Source organism: Sparus aurata, chromosome 18, assembly GCF_900880675.1.
Source record: "Sparus aurata chromosome 18, fSpaAur1.1, whole genome shotgun sequence".
Lineage (NCBI taxonomy): Eukaryota > Metazoa > Chordata > Actinopteri > Spariformes > Sparidae > Sparus > Sparus aurata.
In genome coordinates, this window is record NC_044204.1 from 28,581,584 (window position 1) to 28,600,946 (window position 19,363).

At 45.8% G+C, this 19,363-nt stretch overlaps 2 protein-coding genes across 4 annotated transcripts in view; one reads left to right on the forward strand and one right to left on the reverse strand.

The window, feature by feature from the left end:
- The window catches only part of mrpl11 (mitochondrial ribosomal protein L11), a 49,836-nt gene that overhangs the window by 12,241 nt on the left and 18,232 nt on the right, over positions 1-19,363 (reverse strand). The window contains exon 3 of one of the 2 annotated variants that reach the window (XM_030396527.1): positions 24-119. The exons of the other annotated variant lie outside the window; for it this stretch is intronic. Coding sequence (XP_030252387.1) covers positions 24-119 — 96 coding nt within the window. The remainder of the gene's footprint in view (positions 1-23; positions 120-19,363) is intronic. 2 annotated transcript variants of the gene reach the window in all.
- Positions 2,134-18,596, forward strand: tmem265 (transmembrane protein 265). Of its 2 annotated transcripts, none has more exons than XM_030396526.1 (2): positions 2,134-2,430; positions 10,581-18,596. In XM_030396526.1, exon 2 carries the CDS (start codon positions 10,583-10,585, stop codon positions 11,645-11,647), a length of 1,065 nt encoding a protein of 354 aa, XP_030252386.1. In that variant the 5' UTR covers positions 2,134-2,430; positions 10,581-10,582; the 3' UTR covers positions 11,648-18,596. The 2 variants fall into 2 exon arrangements, with proteins under 2 accessions (XP_030252386.1, XP_030252385.1); XM_030396525.1 differs by lacking the exon at positions 2,134-2,430 and adding an exon at positions 6,066-7,737.

Sequence of the window (19,363 nt, forward strand, 5' to 3'; positions counted from 1 at the left end):
ACAGCGAGGAATCGCAGACGCACCTTCACGTGGATCTTGATCGGGAGAGGGATTCCCTCCTTCAGCTCCTTCGTCTTCTCATTGAAGTCCTTACAGAACTGGCCGATGGGGATTCCTCTCTGGATGAGGAAAACAGGGGAAAATGAGGGAGGATGGTTTTAAAATGTATGAGAAACAGTTAAAACGTCACCGGTGTCACACTGCGCCGCCTGAATACAGATGCCCGGGCTGCTGTCAGTCAATCAGTGACAAACCTCAGCACAGGTCTGACTATATTTGCACACACGAGTGGCTCGGGGAGCAGACGTGTCACAGTATATATGTGACAGGTGTGTGAGTTCATGCGCCTTTACATCTTGAGACGCTTCATGCGAGTTATTCTAGCTATAGTCACACTGAGATGGATCTGTGTGTGTGTGTGTATGTGTGTGTGTGTGTGTACGCAGCCCTCTTTTGTTCCAGAGTGTTTTTGTGTGTGTGTGTGTGTCTGTCACTCGAGTTATGACTGAATGCATGTTGGCGCCCAGAGCCAGAGAAACCCAGTGATGAATGAGCCTCCCATTTTCCAGCTCCTGCAAGGCCAACCAGAGCGAAAGCAAAATGGATGGGTGACATTAAGTCAACACCCGGCCAGCGCTGCCTCTTTGCACCATTCCTCTTCGGAGCTGAATTCGGCGGCATAGCCTAATAAAGAATCTAATTATTACCGCTGAAACTTATACTGACCTTCATCTGCCATCCTTCCCAAAGGCAACACGCTGATTGAAATGTTCATTTCAGAAATGAGAGGAGGGAAGAAAAAAAAAAAAAAAAGTGGTTTTATACAGTTTAATGGACTCGCGAGCTTCCATTGCTCCACGATAGAGCACAGCACAGCTTTCAGATTCTAATAATGGATCTGATGAGAAGTCAGTCATCCCGAGACATTCTCCAATGACAGTATGCAGGAAGACATTCATTTGAACTTAACGGAGCAGAAACTTCTGTGAACATCATTCCCACTAAAGGCTTTGAAGGCACCTGATGAATGCAAATCAGACAAGACCGTCACTTCATTAGCGTCCAAAGTGCTACTCATTACTCACGGGCGCTTTCTATGCAACCGCTGACACCATAACAACAGGCTGATTGAAATTTCAACACATCACATCGCGAGTTGCAGGAAAGGTTATTGTTTCCGAGCTCATGGCTGCTATTTGAATCACAATATCCAATTAATGAAATGAAACACAGCTACGTCCCCAGAGCCCTCACTAGGCTCTACCTTCCCTCCCCTCTTGTGCTTATTAATAGTAATCCCATGTCAACCTCAATACCTTCTACCCGTGCCCCGTTCCCTCCCTCCACATCCCATAAAACAACATAGCAAGGGTAAACAAGTGGGGAGGGAGCAATGAAGGAAAGTCTAATTAAATATGGATTAGTATAAAGGCTGTGATGTTGGGTATGAGTCAAAGCAAACCCTCGGGCTCTGCCTCACACATTCAGCTCCCGTTCCCTTCCTTCTGTTCAGCCCGTGTCGGATAATGATCTCTCCCACCGACTCCGATGGCCCTTTCATGCCACACAATGCCATGAAAGGGCCTCCCCGACCAGCCAGAGATAATGCCTGATGCCTCTAAAATGTGCTTAAGCACGGGCAGAGGGACATTATGCAGACAGAGGAGCGACTGTTCTAAAGATAGACGGAGGCAAAGACTTCACATGGCCACCCTGACCAGACAGTCAGCGCAAAAAAAAGAGCAAATTCAACATGAAGAAACAGCTAAAAAAGTGGCCCGTGAGAACAAAGACAAGAGAAAGGACCCACTTGAGGATAGCAGACAGTTTGCCCTGAGTTACACGCACAATCAAGTATGCACCAGAGACAGGTAATCATATTTTAATGAAGTTATTTCTCCAGAGTCCGACCGTCTTAGATTCTGGGAACGACATTGTGAGCAAGTTTTATTTTGGCCTCAGGCTATTTAATAGTTTAACTGCTGTAATTACAGCAAATTGAACCATGCTGGTAATTGCAATCACCGTCTTTAAATGCGGCGGAGGGCTGGTGTGCCACGAGAGCAGGTTTCAAGGTTGGCTCCTCCAACTTCGCATGACATTTATCAGCGAGGGAGCGAGAGAGAACTGGAACAGCAACACTCGTGCCCTGGCCAAATCGCTAACCCCGCTCACTGCATCTGAGCATCTAATCATCCTCGAGTCCGAGCTGCTGGATAAATCCCCTCTCCTCCACCATGACTGATTAGAGCCGGGTGCTCTCCAGTATAAAATGGCTGCAGCCCATCACCCGAGGCGGGGCCTTCCACCGCCGGCTGCGGACGAGGACATTCAGCCGCGCATCTTCAAAGACTTCTGAGATCCTGGGCACCGGGATTAGACGCTAATCTACGAAGATATTTCTCGCCGTCAAATCCGGCGGCGACAGTGGTGAGTAATTGCTATATGAACCATTCAATATCAAGCGCGGCAGAGCTTTATTACTCATAATTATGGGAGCAATTAAGCATTTGCAATTAAAATCTGAGAAGTGTCCGTTTGATTTGACCCTTCCACCATATTCTCTGCAGTCTTTTTTGACACTCCTTCCGTGTTAATGTGATTGGCCTTTCAGCTTCACTAACTCTTTTTAACAAGATGTAGCGCTGGTGTGGCAGGATGGTGAGAGAGTGTGTGTGTGTGTGTTGTGTGCGGATGGAAAGGAGGAGAGACAGGACTGGGAGAGGAGAGAGACCGCTGAGGTGTATTAAAGTTGTCAGAATGTGTCCAGTGGTCGTGGTCAATATTTGAACAATGGGGAAGGAGGTTTGTTTGAGCGACGGGAGAGAAGTAAAGCGAAGGCCGCGGGAGGTCCTCATGAATACTGGTGAGTGTGCGTGTGTGTGTGTGAGTGTACATGTTTATGTATGAAGACTTCCGCCTCATTTCAATCTGACAAGACTATCAGTTCAAGCATGGATATTTGTGCATATTAAGCTGCCAGGGAGTGCTGACGGTGAGGAAGCGTTCACCGTGTGTGGTCGCAGGTGTCTCAGCAAAGAAAAAATACAATGAGGAGAGAGGAAGAGAAAGGGAGTGGAGGTGGATGAGGAGGAGGAGGAAGATGGGAAACAGGGAGAGTAGGTCAAGAGAAGCACTGTGCTTATTGGAGTGTGGCAAACACAGAGATACAGGACACAGATGCAGGATAAGGCCTTGGGGCAGGAGGCTGGAGTAATTGCCCCTGGCACGCAAGGCCACTCGATAAATTGCCCTGGGCGGTCGACCCGGAGGAGGTCTGCGATACACGGTGAGGAAGGTGTTACAGAGGAGAGAGGCTGGTGGGAGGCGAGGTTAATTAAACTCTTCGGTGTGAAACACTCTCATTCATTACGTTCATTACCTTGTTCATTTAATCTGCTCCGCTGTTGGCATTTTATCACATCCAGCCTCATTGTAGCGTCATACAGCTGATTAGGTTTCATGTTGAACCCTCGCCTGCAGGCAGGGTAACTGAGAGTGTTCGGAGCTTAGGTCCAACACTCGCAGCCGCACACAGCAAACAGCACAAAATAAATTGAGTTCACGCTGGACATGCATTTTACTTGATTTTCCACCCTGGAATCAGTGGATTAGTCTTAAAAGTGGAAAATGAAAACGATTTTCACCCCAAGTCTCCAGTGAACTGTGCTGAGGCCAATATACAGCCCTGCATAAAAGAGCAGAGGAGTGCTGCTCAGACGGCCATGAGTGCAGAGCCGACGGAGCGAACCAAATTCAGGGACTCATCCTCATAACCACCAAAACAAGCCAAAACTTCTCAGCAGTGTTGCTGCCGTCTGGATCTTTGCTTAAAATAGACACAGCCTTCACACTTTCCGTTGCTACCTGGCACCAGAAGAAGAACTCGCTGTTTGGGGGCATGGCGAAAGCGAGCAAGCAAGCAAGCGAGCGAGCGAGCGAGCGAGCAGGCAGGCGAGCCGGCGAAGGTGGAACAAAATGGATTGCATCACGACAAAACATCCCATTTTCAACTCCATTAGGTCTCCCTCACAGTCTTGACAGTGTTGTGCTTTTTGCCACTTCACATGATTAATCACGTGTAGAGGCTGCAGCAGAAACACAGAAGCCTGAGCGGCAGGCAGCTGAGGCTCCACGCTGGTGATGACTGAACAATCTCAAGATACGCTGACAAGCCGAGGAGAGAGACACAAAGAAAGAGAGTCAGCAGTTGGAATAAAGTCAGACTTTATAGAAAAATGTTTCTAGCAAATCTTTTGTTGAGTTTGTCGAGTATTCACAGAGAAAATTGTGAATTTCGTGCGCTACAGGTGTTTTTAAAAAGTAACTTTAAAGAGATTTTATACATCCAAGACCGTGTATAGCTCTTGAGGAGAACGACTGCGTGTGGAAAATAAAAGTCCTGCGAGCCTTTTGTAGTTTCAGTCGGAGCTGGAGACGAATTCTCTCAAGTGATTTCACTTGAGTCTGCATCTGTTGGGGCTTAAGCACGAGAGGCCGCGCTTCCAGGCAACATAAGCTAAGCTTGTTATCCAGATCTGAGAAAACATGTTTGTTTAGTGCAGACCCCAACAAATGTCGCATCAAAACGAGGATTCCCATTAATCAGAAATCATCTCGCAATTGTAAAACCTGTCAAAATAATCTCAATATGTTCTCTTTTTTTACTTTATCGTGCAGCCCCGGCACCTACTGTGGTTTTTAAATGCACAGTATGACATTTCTGCCACTAGGGGGTCTCGCACTCATAACAAAACATAGGACGTAAGCAGCATTGCATCGTGGGAGTTCGTTGTTCTCATTGCTGAACAACCACCATTGCTGATGAAAATCTATCTGACCTGACTCAGACAGAAATGTTCACGGACGAGGTAAAGTTTAATTCACGTTACGTTTAGCCACGTTAGCCGACTTCCTTCCTCACTCTGCGACTCTCTCCTGGAAGTTATATATTATAATATTATCGACAGAAGACCAAATGAAATGTGGATTTCTCTGGGTTATTATTTTTAGGTTAAGGTTTACCTTCGATGGTGTAGATGAAACAACAGATTATGTTGAAAATCTAGCATTTTTTAAGCTGTTTGAATTCATACTCCAAAACCTTGAAAACATTAGTAATGCATGATAAATATAGGCTCTATATTGGGAAATTGATCTCATCAGGTGTAGCAGATAAATGGACCCGTTAATATGAAGCCAAACTGCTCTGAAAGGCTTCACAAGTGCAACATCTACGCACTCAGATACAGTCGTTGCTCCTCTAAAACTGTTTGGCATTTTGTCAATAAAGACGAAGACGCGCAGCACGCTGTTGTCGGGTTCATGACATCAGACTGCTCCACCTGGTTAGAGCCGCGGCGTGCAGACGAGAGACAAACATTATACATCATCCATCTTTAGGAATCTCTTATTGTCGTTATCCATGAGACGAAGGTAATCATCGGCTGTAAATAATCCTCACTCTGCATCCCTAAAACAGATCGGTTTTAAATAAGCTTTCAAGTCTTCGTAAAAACCCCAGACTGAACTGTCAGAGGTCGAGTTGCATTGTGGGTAAGAGCGGGTGCCAGGTTTTGACAAGAAGAAGAACACAAGGAATGAAAAGAAGTGCTCTCTGATTCTGTTGCATCCATCATTTTGGTTTTGTTTCATTGAGCATCAAAAACTGCAATAATGTTACAGAATGCACACTCAGAGGAGCCCTGATTTAATTCATGTCTTGCACTCCGAGCTGAGTCAGAGAGAGAAGATCCGAGCGCAGGAGGGGAAGGGATTGAGCCCTCCATGTCTGGCGAGGTCAGCCTCGGGTCTGACGTGTGGCACCGCACACTGTTGACGCCTTTAGCATTCTCGGACAGTCTGTAACCCCATGTGTCCTTCCAAACTTCCCCAATCATGTCGGAAGCAAAAAGTGATGACTGCACAGTACTGTGGACAGCCTGTCCGCCTGGCTGCCCCTCGCCCTCCTCTGCTATTCTCACTGTTCTCCCTTGTCCTTTTTTTTCCTGCCTCGTCTCTCCCCTCCCTCCTCTCTTTTCTCTGAAAGTGAGCCAGTGTGCACAATGACCTTCAACCACACCCACAGGGAACAAAAAGAAAAGAAAACAGGAGCATAGCATCAGGAAGGTGGAGAGAATCGGATAAACAAGAGGACAGAGGAGTGACAGTGGCGAGAAGAAGAAGAAGGGGTGAAGATGATTTAAAAAAAAAAAAAAAAAAAAAAACCTCACGCTGAAGTGAGGAAAATGGAAAATCTCTCCTCTCTTGGAAGCCAGCAGAGCGCAGAGCTGGATCTGACAAGAAAGATGAGTCTCCATCCCCTTTCTCACCAGTCTGATTAAACCTCTCACTCTAAAAACGAACCCACCGCACTGAAAGGAAAGGAAGAGGACTTGAGCCCGTTGGACGTTGGACATTTTGAAAAGAAAATTGCATCTGCGGTCGACAAAAGGAACCCCAAATTAATTTCCCCAAACGAAGACGGCAGGCAGCCTTTCTTCTAAAAAACTGTCTCCAAAAGATTCATTTTGGGAGCAGATCTGCCTCAGAAATTCCCAATCCTTCTGTTTAAGTATGCAGTAAGCCGGCTGTAATGAGTTAATCTACAACAGAGGGATGATTTCCTTGTGTGACTAAGACAGTAAGTAGACAGAAGGAGGACTAATTAAAGTTGTAACATCTGCCTTCTGAGCTCTAAATGTGTCTACAGGCTACAAGCATCTTTCGCTCCACTTCCTCGCGCTTTATTTTTGTTTTCTAAATTCGGAAGCGAGGAAGGGTAAATAAGGTAAATCTGGCTGCTTCCCCGGAAAACAATGCAACTAATCTTCCTGCAAGTGGCGTTAACCATAACCAATGAGTGTACTGTAACTGGGGTTTGCTTTCAAGAATTCACAGCATCTAACTTCCACAGCTGATGGAGGAGGAGGAGGAGGAGGAGGGAGAGGAGGAGAGAGAGAGAGAGAGAGAGAGAGAGCGAGGAGGAGGAGGGACTGGAGGAGGGTGGGAGGTCTGGACTGGAGGCACGTAACATGCTTACAAATGAACAGCACAGCCAAACTCGGACAGCGTGAGTGAGTTTCTCCCCCTTCGCTTCTCTCCTCCTCCTCCTCCCGAGCCATCTTTCCTCTGCTGGATCTCTCTGCGGTCTCCACTTTAACGATTGCGCGTCGCCGCCTGATGCCGCCGCTCCACTTCTGAGCGACTTCCCCCGTCGGTCGCTCCGCGCAGCCGGAGCCCGACCGAGCAGCAGCGGCAAGCAGAGGAGGCAGCAGGAGCAGGAGCAGCTCCCCTCCTCCCTCCCTCCTTCTCCCTCTCTCTCTCTGTCTCTGTGTCAGAAGATAAACCCCCGACAACAGCCGAAGCCGACACTGCGGGAGGTGACAGATCCAGATTCGAGCCTCTGCAATAAAAACCTCGGAGCCGTTTGGAAGATATCGGCCACGCCAGATCTGCACGGGAAGAGCAGGGATCTGGATAAGTCTTTTTTTTTTTTTTTTTTGTTCTGCTGTAGCGATGACTTTCCCCTCTCGCAGCCTCCTCTCCTGTGCACAAACACCCGGACTGTTGGAGTAAGACTTTATTCCCATCAACGCCAATAAAAGCGACTTTATTGGTGACCGACCGCAGCTTCTCCTGATTCTCCTGCTTCTTTCTTCTTGGGAGGGAAAAGAGAGCGCATTTACCAGCTGTAAATCAAGAGGATCGAGCCAGAGTGCAAGACGAATGGTTTGGGTAACTGAAAAAAAAAAAAAGCTTTTACTTTTACTACTCACAGACATGCACGGATTTAAAAAAAAACAGATTACCTGCTGTGACCAGGGGCAGTTATGAAACAGGTGTTGTAGGGAGAGATTGTTTGAATTGCCAGAGGATGCAAGAAAGGAGGGTTGCGTGCATGCCGGGGCAACAAATGATAAGCATGATTTTTTTTTTCTTGACTCAAGAGAAAACAAACGTGATAACTCTATTAAAATAAAAAATAAAAACAGGCCCCTCAGGCAACACTTTGGCTGCTACCTGACAAATCAACAGATGTTTCAGTCACGTGGGTTTAAGTCTGGGGAGGGGATTTATTCAGCGCACTGCCTGGCTCTCTATTAATTAATCAGTTTGCACATTATGGCAGAGATGTTGTCCTGATGCCCTTGGTGCTCCAGTGGCACATGTGAAAACTTGTGAGGGATCCTGGTCTTTGATACAATTAGGAGCCCTCTGAGGCGAGCGTGCGGAGATCAATCGAGGTGGGGGGCGGGCTAATTAATCTTTGCTTCGCCTACCTGGAAAACAAATGCAAGATGCAAACCCCCCTCACCAGCCTCCTACACCTGAATTTAGGAGCTTTTTTCAGACTTGCAAAGATGGAGGAAGATCCTTGTGCGCCCGGTGTCACACACGATTAGCTTTAAGGCGAGAAGCAAAGGGGGAAAAAATCGAACAAATGTCTGTAGAAAGAAAAACGAAAATGAACTCATCTTTCACCTGCGCCATTACATGCCATTACTCATGCTTAGAGCGAAATGGGTTACCTCACCTTGTCAACAGCGGTGTCAGTTCCCAGACAGGAGAATGATGAATTTGGCCGTATTGATGAGCTGAGTGGACACACGGGCTGTCATCTCGGCCCCTCACTCAGGGCAGAATAAATTACACCGGCGTTGACAGGGAGTCAAAACACAAATGTGGCCTGACAGCGAGATTTCCAGGGTGAAAATTAAGGCGCAGGTGGAATAACTTTAGAGGCGCGACCTCGAAGAAGAGCCAGCTGCAACGGTGGATGTGAACTTCTCCATCCCCCTCCCCTCCCTCCCCTCCTCCCCCCGCAGAGTGGGGCTTGTTCCCCGAGAAAAGCAAAACCAAATTTAAATTCCAATATCCTCTCAATCTGTGGCGAGGTTTATTGAATTTCTTTCTTTCGGAGGGGAACGATAATCAAGTTTGCAGTGTGTGGTGAGACAAAAGGCTTCGCAGACAATCAGATATTGCGAATGCTGGCATGATCCACGCCTGTCCTCCCACCATGCCTCCGAGCAGATTAATCAGTGGAGATCGCTCCTTTTCCTCATCTCTTTGATTCATCTGTTTCAGAACAAACCCTTAATGTCTGTGATATTTCAATACCCCCGCTGATGAATACATTTCGATTCATCCAGGCCAGGCTGGCTCGCGAAATGCACATGCTCACGTAAGTGGGTGGAAGTCACTTTGTATCTGCATTTGAGTCTTTTCCTCTTCATCACTTTCACCCCTTCTCCCCTTGAGCTTATTTATGAACTATTACCATCATGCAGTAACACTTTATTAGGCATGTAGACAGCCAAGAGGCCTATTAATCTTTCACTTGCAGTCGTATGCTCAATCCCGCTTCTCCACACGCGCATTCACACTCTCTAACCCTCTTCTTTAACCCAGGAGAGTTCCCTCAGCCCTCTTCAATGATTCACCAGCACAGAGGAGATGGCAGAGCTCCTGCTCATCTTACAGTGAGGGAAGTGATGCGTCTTCCGTCTGAAAGATATCAATACACACTTTCCACTGGCAGAATTTTCTCACAGGCCGCAATCACGCTGACAATCCCTCGCTCGATCACGCTCAACTGTTGCCATTACGACACATCTGAGCCGGTAATGATTTTATATTATAATGTCATCGATCCAGTTGAGGGGTTGACACCCCCCCGAGTGCTGCTGAGCAGATAGCAGACAGTCCACCGGTCCTGCGCTTTGCTTTACAGCTAAATACGATAAAGAGATGTCGGTTCGATTGCGCCGTAAAGTCAATGATCGTTTCTCACGTTATGTCAATACTGAGGCTTACACTGTCGGTCCCTGAGATATGAGCTGCAACACACAAAAAACAAACCCCACATATTCAGCCAAATTAGCATTGCATGCATGCACTCACCCGGGCGCACACAGTGTGTACACAAAGACACGAGTGGAACACATCTCTAAACAAATAGAGAGTTATCAATATTCATCTGAAATGAGAGAGGAATTTGTGATGATTAAAGACTGCAACGCGGCGTGAGAATAAACATGGCAGACTGTAGAGGCAAAGAAAGGGCTTTGACAGCGCACCTAGCTGCGTCGGAACACAATTAATTAATAATGAATAAGCGGAGTACAAAAAAAGAACAGGAACCTCAACAACAAACAGGAAGAAAGTATCAGAAGAGAACTTGGGGAAGATTTCCGAATCAAAAAAAGCAGTAATCTTAGGACCTTTATGGAAAATGAAGACTGCTTAATTCAAAGCGCTGCAGAGAAAAAGCAAAAAAAAAAAAAAAAACACAATTTAACAGGCTCCTCGGCTTGAGCAGCCAGGGTAGATGTAGCTCTGGCCAAAGATGAAGGGCGCTCACTGCTTACTAGGCAGCTGATGTCTTAAACCATAGCAACAAGCATAAAACTATTTTACATCTGGTTTAAATTATTGCTGCTAAGGAGAAACATGTTTCTTATCTTCACATTTCTTAGTTTCTCTGAGGACAGATGGCACGTGAAACGCGATGTGAGCCGAGTTTGAATCGAGGCGAGGCGAGAGATTTACTGTGCATGTGTGTGCGTCTCTTTCAGGCATGGTGCCCACGCCCCAGGTGTGCGTATCAACCCTGGTCACAGTGAGCACGATGGCAGTGGTCGACCTCTACCTGCTGGAGCAGAGCATGCTGGGATCTCGTGGTCTGCCAGGGCCGAGTGTCTGGCAGTATGCGGCCGTGTTGCTCGGCGATGTGGGCTTCCTGCTCGCGCTGCGCTTCGTGTCGGCCGGCGTGGTGTCGGAGGCGCGGTCGCCACGTCGTGGTTTTGCCAATGCCCTCTGGTTCCTGTTCCTGTCTCTGCTCCAGCTCAAGCTCTTCTTCGTCTGCCATAACTATAGGCAGGAGCGCCGGCCGCCCGACCCGCTGGCCAGAAAGACGCTGACTCTGCTGCTGTCCATCTGTCTGCCCTCCCTGTTTCTCATCCTGACGGGGGCCGACCACATGACGCCGCAGCGCAGGAAGCAGGAGGTGCGGGGGCGGCTCCTGTGGGTGGTGGTGGACCTGCTGGATGTGCTGGACCTGCAGGCAGGGCTGTGGGAAGCCCAAGGAGGTGCTGCAGCGGGGACTGGAGGGGTCGCTGAGCAGAGGCTGCCCATCTGGGCCGAGGGCCTGGTCTTCTTTTACTGCTACGCCCTCCTGCTGCTGCTGCCGTGTGTGGCCCTCACAGAGCTGGGAGCCACTGGCCTGCCAGGACAGAGGGGGCCCCGTAAGGAGGCTCTGTACCCTTGGCTCAGCTTGGTCACTATCAATATCTTCACCCTGGCCCTGAGAGGCACAGGCATGCTGTGGTACAGGGACTCCCGCATTTCCACCGTGTTCCTGGGGAAGAACCTGCTGGCTCTGGCCGTGAAGCTGAGCTCAGCCTGGGAGAAACACAAGCAGGAGCGCGCTGCTGCGGGAGCTGGGACTGTGGCTGGAGCAGAACCAGGAGACTCAACCCTGCCAAGCCAGAGCTCGGGGCAAGGAGAGGGCCAGGCCCAGGGGAAAGCCCCAGCCTCTCATTATCACTCACTGTCTCGCTCCCAGAGCCACACTCTCTCCCACGTCAGCCTGGAGCCCACAGAGACGCCCTTAGGACCCTCTTTCATCTCCCATGAACTCTAGAGAGTCACTCTGAACAGGCACACACGCACACAAGCATGTACCCACGCCCAGAAGTCGGAACAGCCGAGCCAGTATCACATCCAAACAGAGAACTTGTATTGGATTTCAGTACAATGGTGATGGGTACAATGCAGAACTGTGGAAATGCATTTGGCAAGCTTGGCTTTCTGCACATTTTGTTGTGCTAAGAATAACTGAAAACACGTTACTGTGATTTGTGTGAGTGTATTTTTAAATTGAACACTGTGAACACATCTATCAGACTGTAAAGAATATTCCAGATATGTATGTTGAAGTCTCGTAGTGCTGATTCCCTTTTTGAACCGTCAGACGTGTTGAATTTGTTTCACTGAGGCTTTTCTTCATATTCGGCTCTTTCGCCGTTCCCACATACTTGTATTTGTGATTTACTCATTTAACTTTGGGTCCAGTTCGTGTGGTTTGAGAGGACAATTTGATCAACACTCTAATGTCTCACATTAGATGCCAAAATACAGACTGTGACCTTTAGTGTACAATTTCTCTGTCACTTTATAAGGCGACCTTCACAGAGAAAAGTTTAATACAGAGAGGAGTGATGATTTATTTTCCCCTTCAGTACCACAGAGACTTGATTCAAAAGCCATCTACGGAGTAAAACTCACTCTGCACAGTGCTTCAGTATTTCAATAGAGTCTAACCCAGAGAATCCAAACCTCCTTGGCTTGTGGCCCTTTAAATCAAAGTCTAGTCACGATCCCAAGTGATGTTCCCTTCTTAGATTTTCTTATTTCAGAGGCCTGATGAGGTGAAGCACCTTTTTTTTTCCCACAGTAAAACAAGGCCAGTGAAGAGGCAGACAAACATGATAAACATAGCATTTGTAGAGGATGTTTTCTCCTCATAGCCTATCTCTCCATGTCCTGACCTCCCAGATTTATCATGTACCAGTACTGTGGTGTCGTTTCAACCAAAAGGGGGAAACACCGGCTGATAATATAATAGTGGTCTGGCAAGAAATATTCATCAGTGAAATCACTCACTGTGGCGTTTGGTTGGAGTGAAATCCTGCAGACTCATGGACCTTTGTGCCCGACCATCCCTGCCAAACTGTGTTTGTCTTTTACTTGAGTTAAACGCAAAATTTCAGCAAGAGAGATTATTTCAGAGATGTCTGCTGCACCTACACATACTTTAGCTGCTGGTGTTAAAAACCATCCGGTAGCCATTTTAGCACAACAGATTGTGCAAATGTGCATAAAGATGCCGACTATTCACGAAGAACACAGTTTCCATAAATAAAATATTTCAGTGGTAGGGGCTTAAAAGATGGGCAATAAGCATCTTTGCATCATCTTAATCCTATTGCAACACAAACTACAGTACAGGTCTATTTTGGTACATTGTTTACAAAGACGGAATACCAGTGTAAGTAATCCTTTTACAGTCTCACAACACATTCAAAAGTTATGTTTTGCTGTCTTCTGTCGTCTGTTCTCGTCTCAAAGGTCTATGTTCGTCATTTTCAAAAAGAAGAAGAAGAAACAAACTGTCCCGCTGCCTGTCCAACGGAGAAAAAAAAAATCCCTTTTTTGCCCCAATTTAAATGGAAGAGTTAAACTTTTTATGAACTGAGTGTTTCAATAACTGTTTTGTTGAGATGTGGGTGTTGTAGTTTTTGGGCATCATGGGATGAAGGGTCAGTGGGTGTAGAGGGCAAACACTACGGTCAAGTAGAGCTGCGACGTTTAATCGATTGTAAGAAAATTAATCAACAGTTATTCCGGTTAATTGATTAACTGCTTCAATCATTTTTTAAAAGGAAAAAAGTCAATAATTTGCTGGTTCAATTTGCTGGGGACATAATGTGCTCATTTTCATGTTCCTTTCAAGACCTTTTACTTGCACAAAGACCTCTAAAAAACAGGAAAAAAACCTTTAAATTCAAGGAAATCCTGCTTTCCTTTGTCATTTATGATAGCAAATGAAGGATCGTGGGGTTTTGGACTGTTGGTTGGACAAAATAAGCAGTTTGAAGATGTCACTTTGAGCTCTGGGAGCATTTCCCCCGATTTTTTGACATTTTATGAACTAAATGATGAATCAAATGATCATGCAAATAATCGACAATGACAATAATCATCAGTTGCAGCCCTACAGTCAAGTGCCTTGTTTCCTCATGGAGCTACGAGCCTCTTAGTCGTCATGAGGCGTGCACACATCGTGTGTACCATGTGGGACTTGGACACACTACCACGCGTATATTGTGACGTTATTCCACAGCTGGCGTCGGCTACACCTCCAGGACAGAGTGCAAACTAATAAAGTGTTTCATACTCGTCTGGTGTTGACAGTTCATTGGCTATTTCGTAGGAGCATTATTGGCATTCTGTCGGCCACATATAGGGGAAAAAACAGGAGGAGTCGGTCCGAAATGTTCAAAGCCAAGAGGCCTGAGGGACAAATAACCGCCTCATACTTTCAAAACCTCCATTATATTAAAGTCAATCAGGCCCAGAGAGAAAACTGTGTGTTTTTATGTTTTGCTCAGACTGGAGTTGGTGAAGTGGATGTAAGCCCCCCCAACACATTCAAGCTGGAGAAACCGCGCTCTTTGCTTCATGGAGCGGCACCCTGACAAAAGGCCGTCATTTATCACAATTATGCCAGCGGCCCCATCAGCTCGGATCCTCTCGCAGTAATCCTTGAGTGTGCTGTCGTGTTGTCTGCCTTTAATGCTGAAAGAGAGCAAAGTCTTGACGAGATGGGGTGTGCATGTCAAGAGTTGTAGTGAGAGTGTGTGTGTGTTAGTGTGTGTGTTTGTGTGTGTGTGTGTGATATTTTTCAGAACCGGCTCTTTGGCTAACAGCGGCTGTGAATGCACCCGTCGGCCTCTCCTCTGAGCTTTAATGGTCCTTTTAATTGAAATCGAGGCTATTTGTCAAAATGCGAGCGCCTATTCTCGCTGCTTTATGCTTGACTTACAGGCTATATTCACGGGATGCATTAAGACTAATGTACACAGTCAGCCACACAAAGAAACTCAGTTAAAGGTTCGGTGGGGGAATTTCTCTGCAGTTCAGGGAGACTTTTGAGGCAAAACCACGAAGGAATAACCAGTGTAGTAGACGGCATCCGGCTCTCACCTTCCCTCCACCTTTCATCTCCTCCTCCCAGCTCACTCTACATTTCAAACACATGCATTCTAGATGCACTCCCTGTTGGGCAACTTCTCATATTTCTATTATACTAAAAGCAGTAACTGCATAGGCAGCAGCCCCTGCAAATGACTACCTCCCAGAATTTGTTACACCTGTTAAGCTCTGGATACAACGCTCAGCATTTTCCCTCAGCTCCCTCAGACTCTCTGCTCCTGAAGAAAAAGGGCACGAGCTGCTCTATTTTCTTTCTTCTTTTCGCCGCTCTCCCCACCGCCCTCCATTCTTTCCCTCCATTCTCCTGAGCTAATTTCATTCCAGTCTGTAATTATTCTCCTGTACCAAAGCTGTCAGCTTCCCTTTTTGTGTCTCGCGCTCCTTCTTTTATTTCTCTCGTTTGTTTAAATTTGCCCCGCAGCCGACAGGCAGCCTACCTATCTGCACTTCCCCTGTCAAGGGTGGTTAGTCAGAGAGAAGGAAAAAAAACCAAGGAGGAGAGGCTGGCTAAGATTAAAGGGCCGGGGCCACTGCCTAAAGCACAGCGGCTGCCGACTGCCATTTATTTACCGTTTGCTTCGCACACACGGGGTGAGCTTGATGGAGCACGAGAGTCAAGAGAGACAAACGCACACAACAACCTGCTCCGACAACAGTGACATCCAAACCGTCCAAAAGGAGGCACCTTTAGACAAACATATGGCTTTGTTTTGCTCGGTTGAACACTTGGTTGCAACCCATCTCACCTCATTACTTCAGAGGCAACGACAGCTACAGTATGCCTGTGAGCTCAGAGCCACCTTGTCTGCCAGGGAGAGCCAAATTTAACAGACAGATGTCTAAATCATTCATCATAGCACACACCATCAGCGCCACAGCTTCTGGAGAGAACTTCAAAGTATATTCCAGGAGAAAGAAATGATGCAAAAGACCCTCTTATGATATGCAATGCAATACTGGTGACAAACGCATACTAATTCTGGCCTCAGATGTCGGGGTGACATCAGGCTAAAACAGGAGAATAAACACAAGTAAAAAATAAACATTTAGTCATTTAATCCGTTGACTGATTGACAGAAAAGTAATCTCCAACTTGATTATTAATTGTTAAGAATTATTTGTCAGACCAAAATACCGAAAAGCTTCTCAAACACGAGGATTTGCAGCTTTTCTCTACTTTAAATCATTATAAAATAAAGATGTTCCGCAGGCGAACACATCTTTAAACTAAAGAGACAACGCTGAATCAACATTGCCACTGACGGAGTCGGTAGCTCCGAGCAGTGGAGCTCCACTTACTGGTGACTGACAGCAGCACTGTCAGCTCATCTGTGACTCACACCACGTTACTTCCTCAAAAGACAATTAAAGCCACAAAAACAGTCTTCATCAGAAAACTCATTGACAAAACTGTATGTTGTTCTTTTACCCAACTGGACTCGACAGTTTAAACTAGCAGCAGACTGGACTCGCTACTGAACTGAAGGCAGCTAGAACCAGCACCGAGCTTGGCTGTAGGAACAGTGATGCGTTACCTTCTCAGTGTTAACCACACATAACCTTTACTTTGGTGGGAGAGAGAAGAGAAATGTGAGGCAAGCCAGTGTGCCTGCACTCAGGTGAACAATTAAGAGAAAGAAAAGAGAGTTGAGTCTCGTTCGCAGGTCAAATACTGACACTTTGGGTTGGCGTCAGAATTTGACTTCCTGTAAATGAGTCTAACCAATCGACTACGCAGATACAGACATCGTAACACACACACAGTGTATAAATACCTGTTATAAAAAAATGTGGAGCAAAGAAAATTAAAATATATATAGAATATAAAAGCACAAAATTAAATTAATTAGTGACTTAGTTACTACAGCAAATTACTTGAATGTATTTGTCCACTTTCCACGATTAAAATTGAATGTTGTGCCTATGTATCACCAACTTACGACTTTTAAAATCATACTGATTCATCAGTTGATGAGCGAAATTGCAAAAACAGATAACGTATTCGTAAAAAGTAAATATACTCCAGCAGCAGTATGTTTCCTTGGAGAGCACTATGAGGAAAACACGATTTAGAAAAATGAATAAAAAATGTGATATCTGTTTAAATGAACCCTTAATACACTTCACTGACGTCGAAGCTGCGTCTATGAAATGGAAAAACAAGATATAAAAACATCCAAAGCATCCATCTGTAAATCAACAAGCTTCAAAATGAACAGTGTGTATGTGTGTGTGCGTCCACACCCGGTCTATAGATGGATGTATGGATTGAAAGATGATGTAGCTATGGATGGATCGGTCTGTAGACAGATGGATGGATGGATGGATGGATCCAGCCAGAAATCTGCTAATTAAATCCATGCTCCACTTTGTAACCAAAGCAGGCAACTAATACATCTCTTATATCTTACTGATATCTTTGCAAACTGCAGTTGATTTGCAGTTAATTCTAACAGCATATACCTTTACTAAAGATTACATACAGGACATTCACTGCCACTAGCGCTGAGAAAGCAGCATCCACAAGCATGACGGTGGAGTTTGGTCATCAGGAAGATGAACGCAGTGTCAGACGGTCTCTCTCGTCCCCTGGCTTGCACCCTGTTTGGCTGCGTTGTACTGAGTTTGCCTTACTTAGCCTTAATTTCCCCCCCAACTTCTGTAAAATACATTTATTTTTAACTCATGTTTGCTTCCCCCCTCCTTCGTCAAGCCTTGAGCCGGGTTGTGACACTGAACACCAAACTCGGATCACACAGTAAAATCAGGCAGTGCTGATCAAATGTGAAAATCAAGATTTTGTCACTGCACAACCTCGCTTTACTGCATTTGTCTCTTTGAATGTTTCTGAATCCTGTCTGAGTGTACTGTTGAGCTGTAAAAATAGACGGCCGCTTTCGGTGCTTTGTAACTTTCTTGGGCGTGTTGTTGAAGTGTGAGCCTCGGGCAAATGTCTGCTCGTGTTAGCGCTTTAATTCTAATGTAACGCTGAATAGTTTAATGAATAATAATTGCTCGCATGCTTTATTTTTGCTTAGTGTGTTTTGAACGAGCGCTGCACTAGCACACTGCAGTGCATACTTGTTGGAGTTGGTAAAGAAACCACTTTCCTTACTTTGAGCTGTCACACATTTGAGCTTCTTTAAACATGATCAAACTCAAACCACAGCGTCTCTGGGAGGGCAACAGTTTTTTGGGGGAAGAACGCCTAAAAATACCACACACGACGCCCGCTGATGCTGACATAACAGCTCTCACGTCACCCTGACAGGTGTTATATGCGGCAAGAGACACTGAGGAGCGTCGAAAAATTCACGATTGTTGTCGCTTGGAGTATTTACGTGTGCCTATTGAAAGCCGTCATTAAAAAATATGCCCTCCGTCTGCCATGTCACGCATTTCTGCCAGGGAAAAACATGTTTTTGCAGTGTATGGCAGTTTTTGATGTGCAGAAATTGAGCAACAAGTCAAAAAAAAAGTCAAAGAAGTATTCCCAAATCTTGAAGGCAGGGATGTGTGTAAACGTGAAGCAGAAAAACTCTGTGACCTTTAGAGCTGAGAGTTGAATGACAGAGCGAGCTTCTTAATCTCTGCTCGGAGGTCTCCAGTGTAGCTGAGGGGGAGGGAAGATTTAGCTGAGCCTTAAATATGATCAGTAAAAATGTTAAAATCAATTATACATCTGACTGGTAAACAGTGCAGAGAGGGTAAAATTGGGTTATTACGGTCTCTTCACTTGGCAGCAGATAAAATTCTGGCTGCTGTATTTTTGAGCAGGAATAAAAGAGGCTGGAATGGGATGAGATTAAAGCGCAGATCCTCTGCTTTGTTATTGGATAGAAAATGTCTGGATGTTTCCCAACTGTATGAATTATTACTGTACTCACTCTGTTATTCCTTCAAAAGTGACTGTCGCTGTCAAACATCAGTCCAGAGGGCTGTGACCAATGTGTGCAAGACTCCTGCGAACGAGATCTCTTAAACCTGTGATAATATTGTGCTGAAGACAAATCAGTGGATTGATTTTTTTTTTTCTCTCCCCACGTGGGAGCAGCAAATAGAAGCGCTGAACACACCGCCTGACACATCATGACCTTAAAAGTTAAATAAAGAGGGCTTGTCTTCCATCAGCTGCCTATTTATCATTAATTTGTATTCCTATTTTTGCCGCCTTGATGAAGGTTAAGTCCAATATTCGCTCTCTCTTTAGCTCTGTTTTTGATTTCTGGTTCTTTAGCTGCTAAACGCTCCTCTATGTTCAACAGCTAATTGCTCACTGTGTCTGTCTGCCGTTAGTGCTGAGCAGGTAATGCTCAGACTTATAAGAGCTTTTTTGCTGAAATCAGCAGCCTGCTACAGCTGAAGAAAAACCCAATATAAGAACAGAGAGAATGAAAATAAACACAATGAGTTTAAAGACACCGAGGGGAGCTGCACAGTTGGATGATAGTTATCAGGGAGTTTATCAGCATTTGGAGGGAGAAAGGAGGACTGAGCTTAGTGCTGAGCTGGCGGGCTGGAGGAAGACCGCTTAATGTTTTCAAACTAGACAAAAACAAACTATTTCAGTTGTGTTTTGTAA

Excerpts from the sequence above, each read along its gene's own strand:
- tmem265 (XM_030396526.1), top strand. The coding sequence starts at position 10,583 with ATGGTGCCCACGCCCCAGGTGTGCGTATCAACCCTGGTCACAGTGAGC.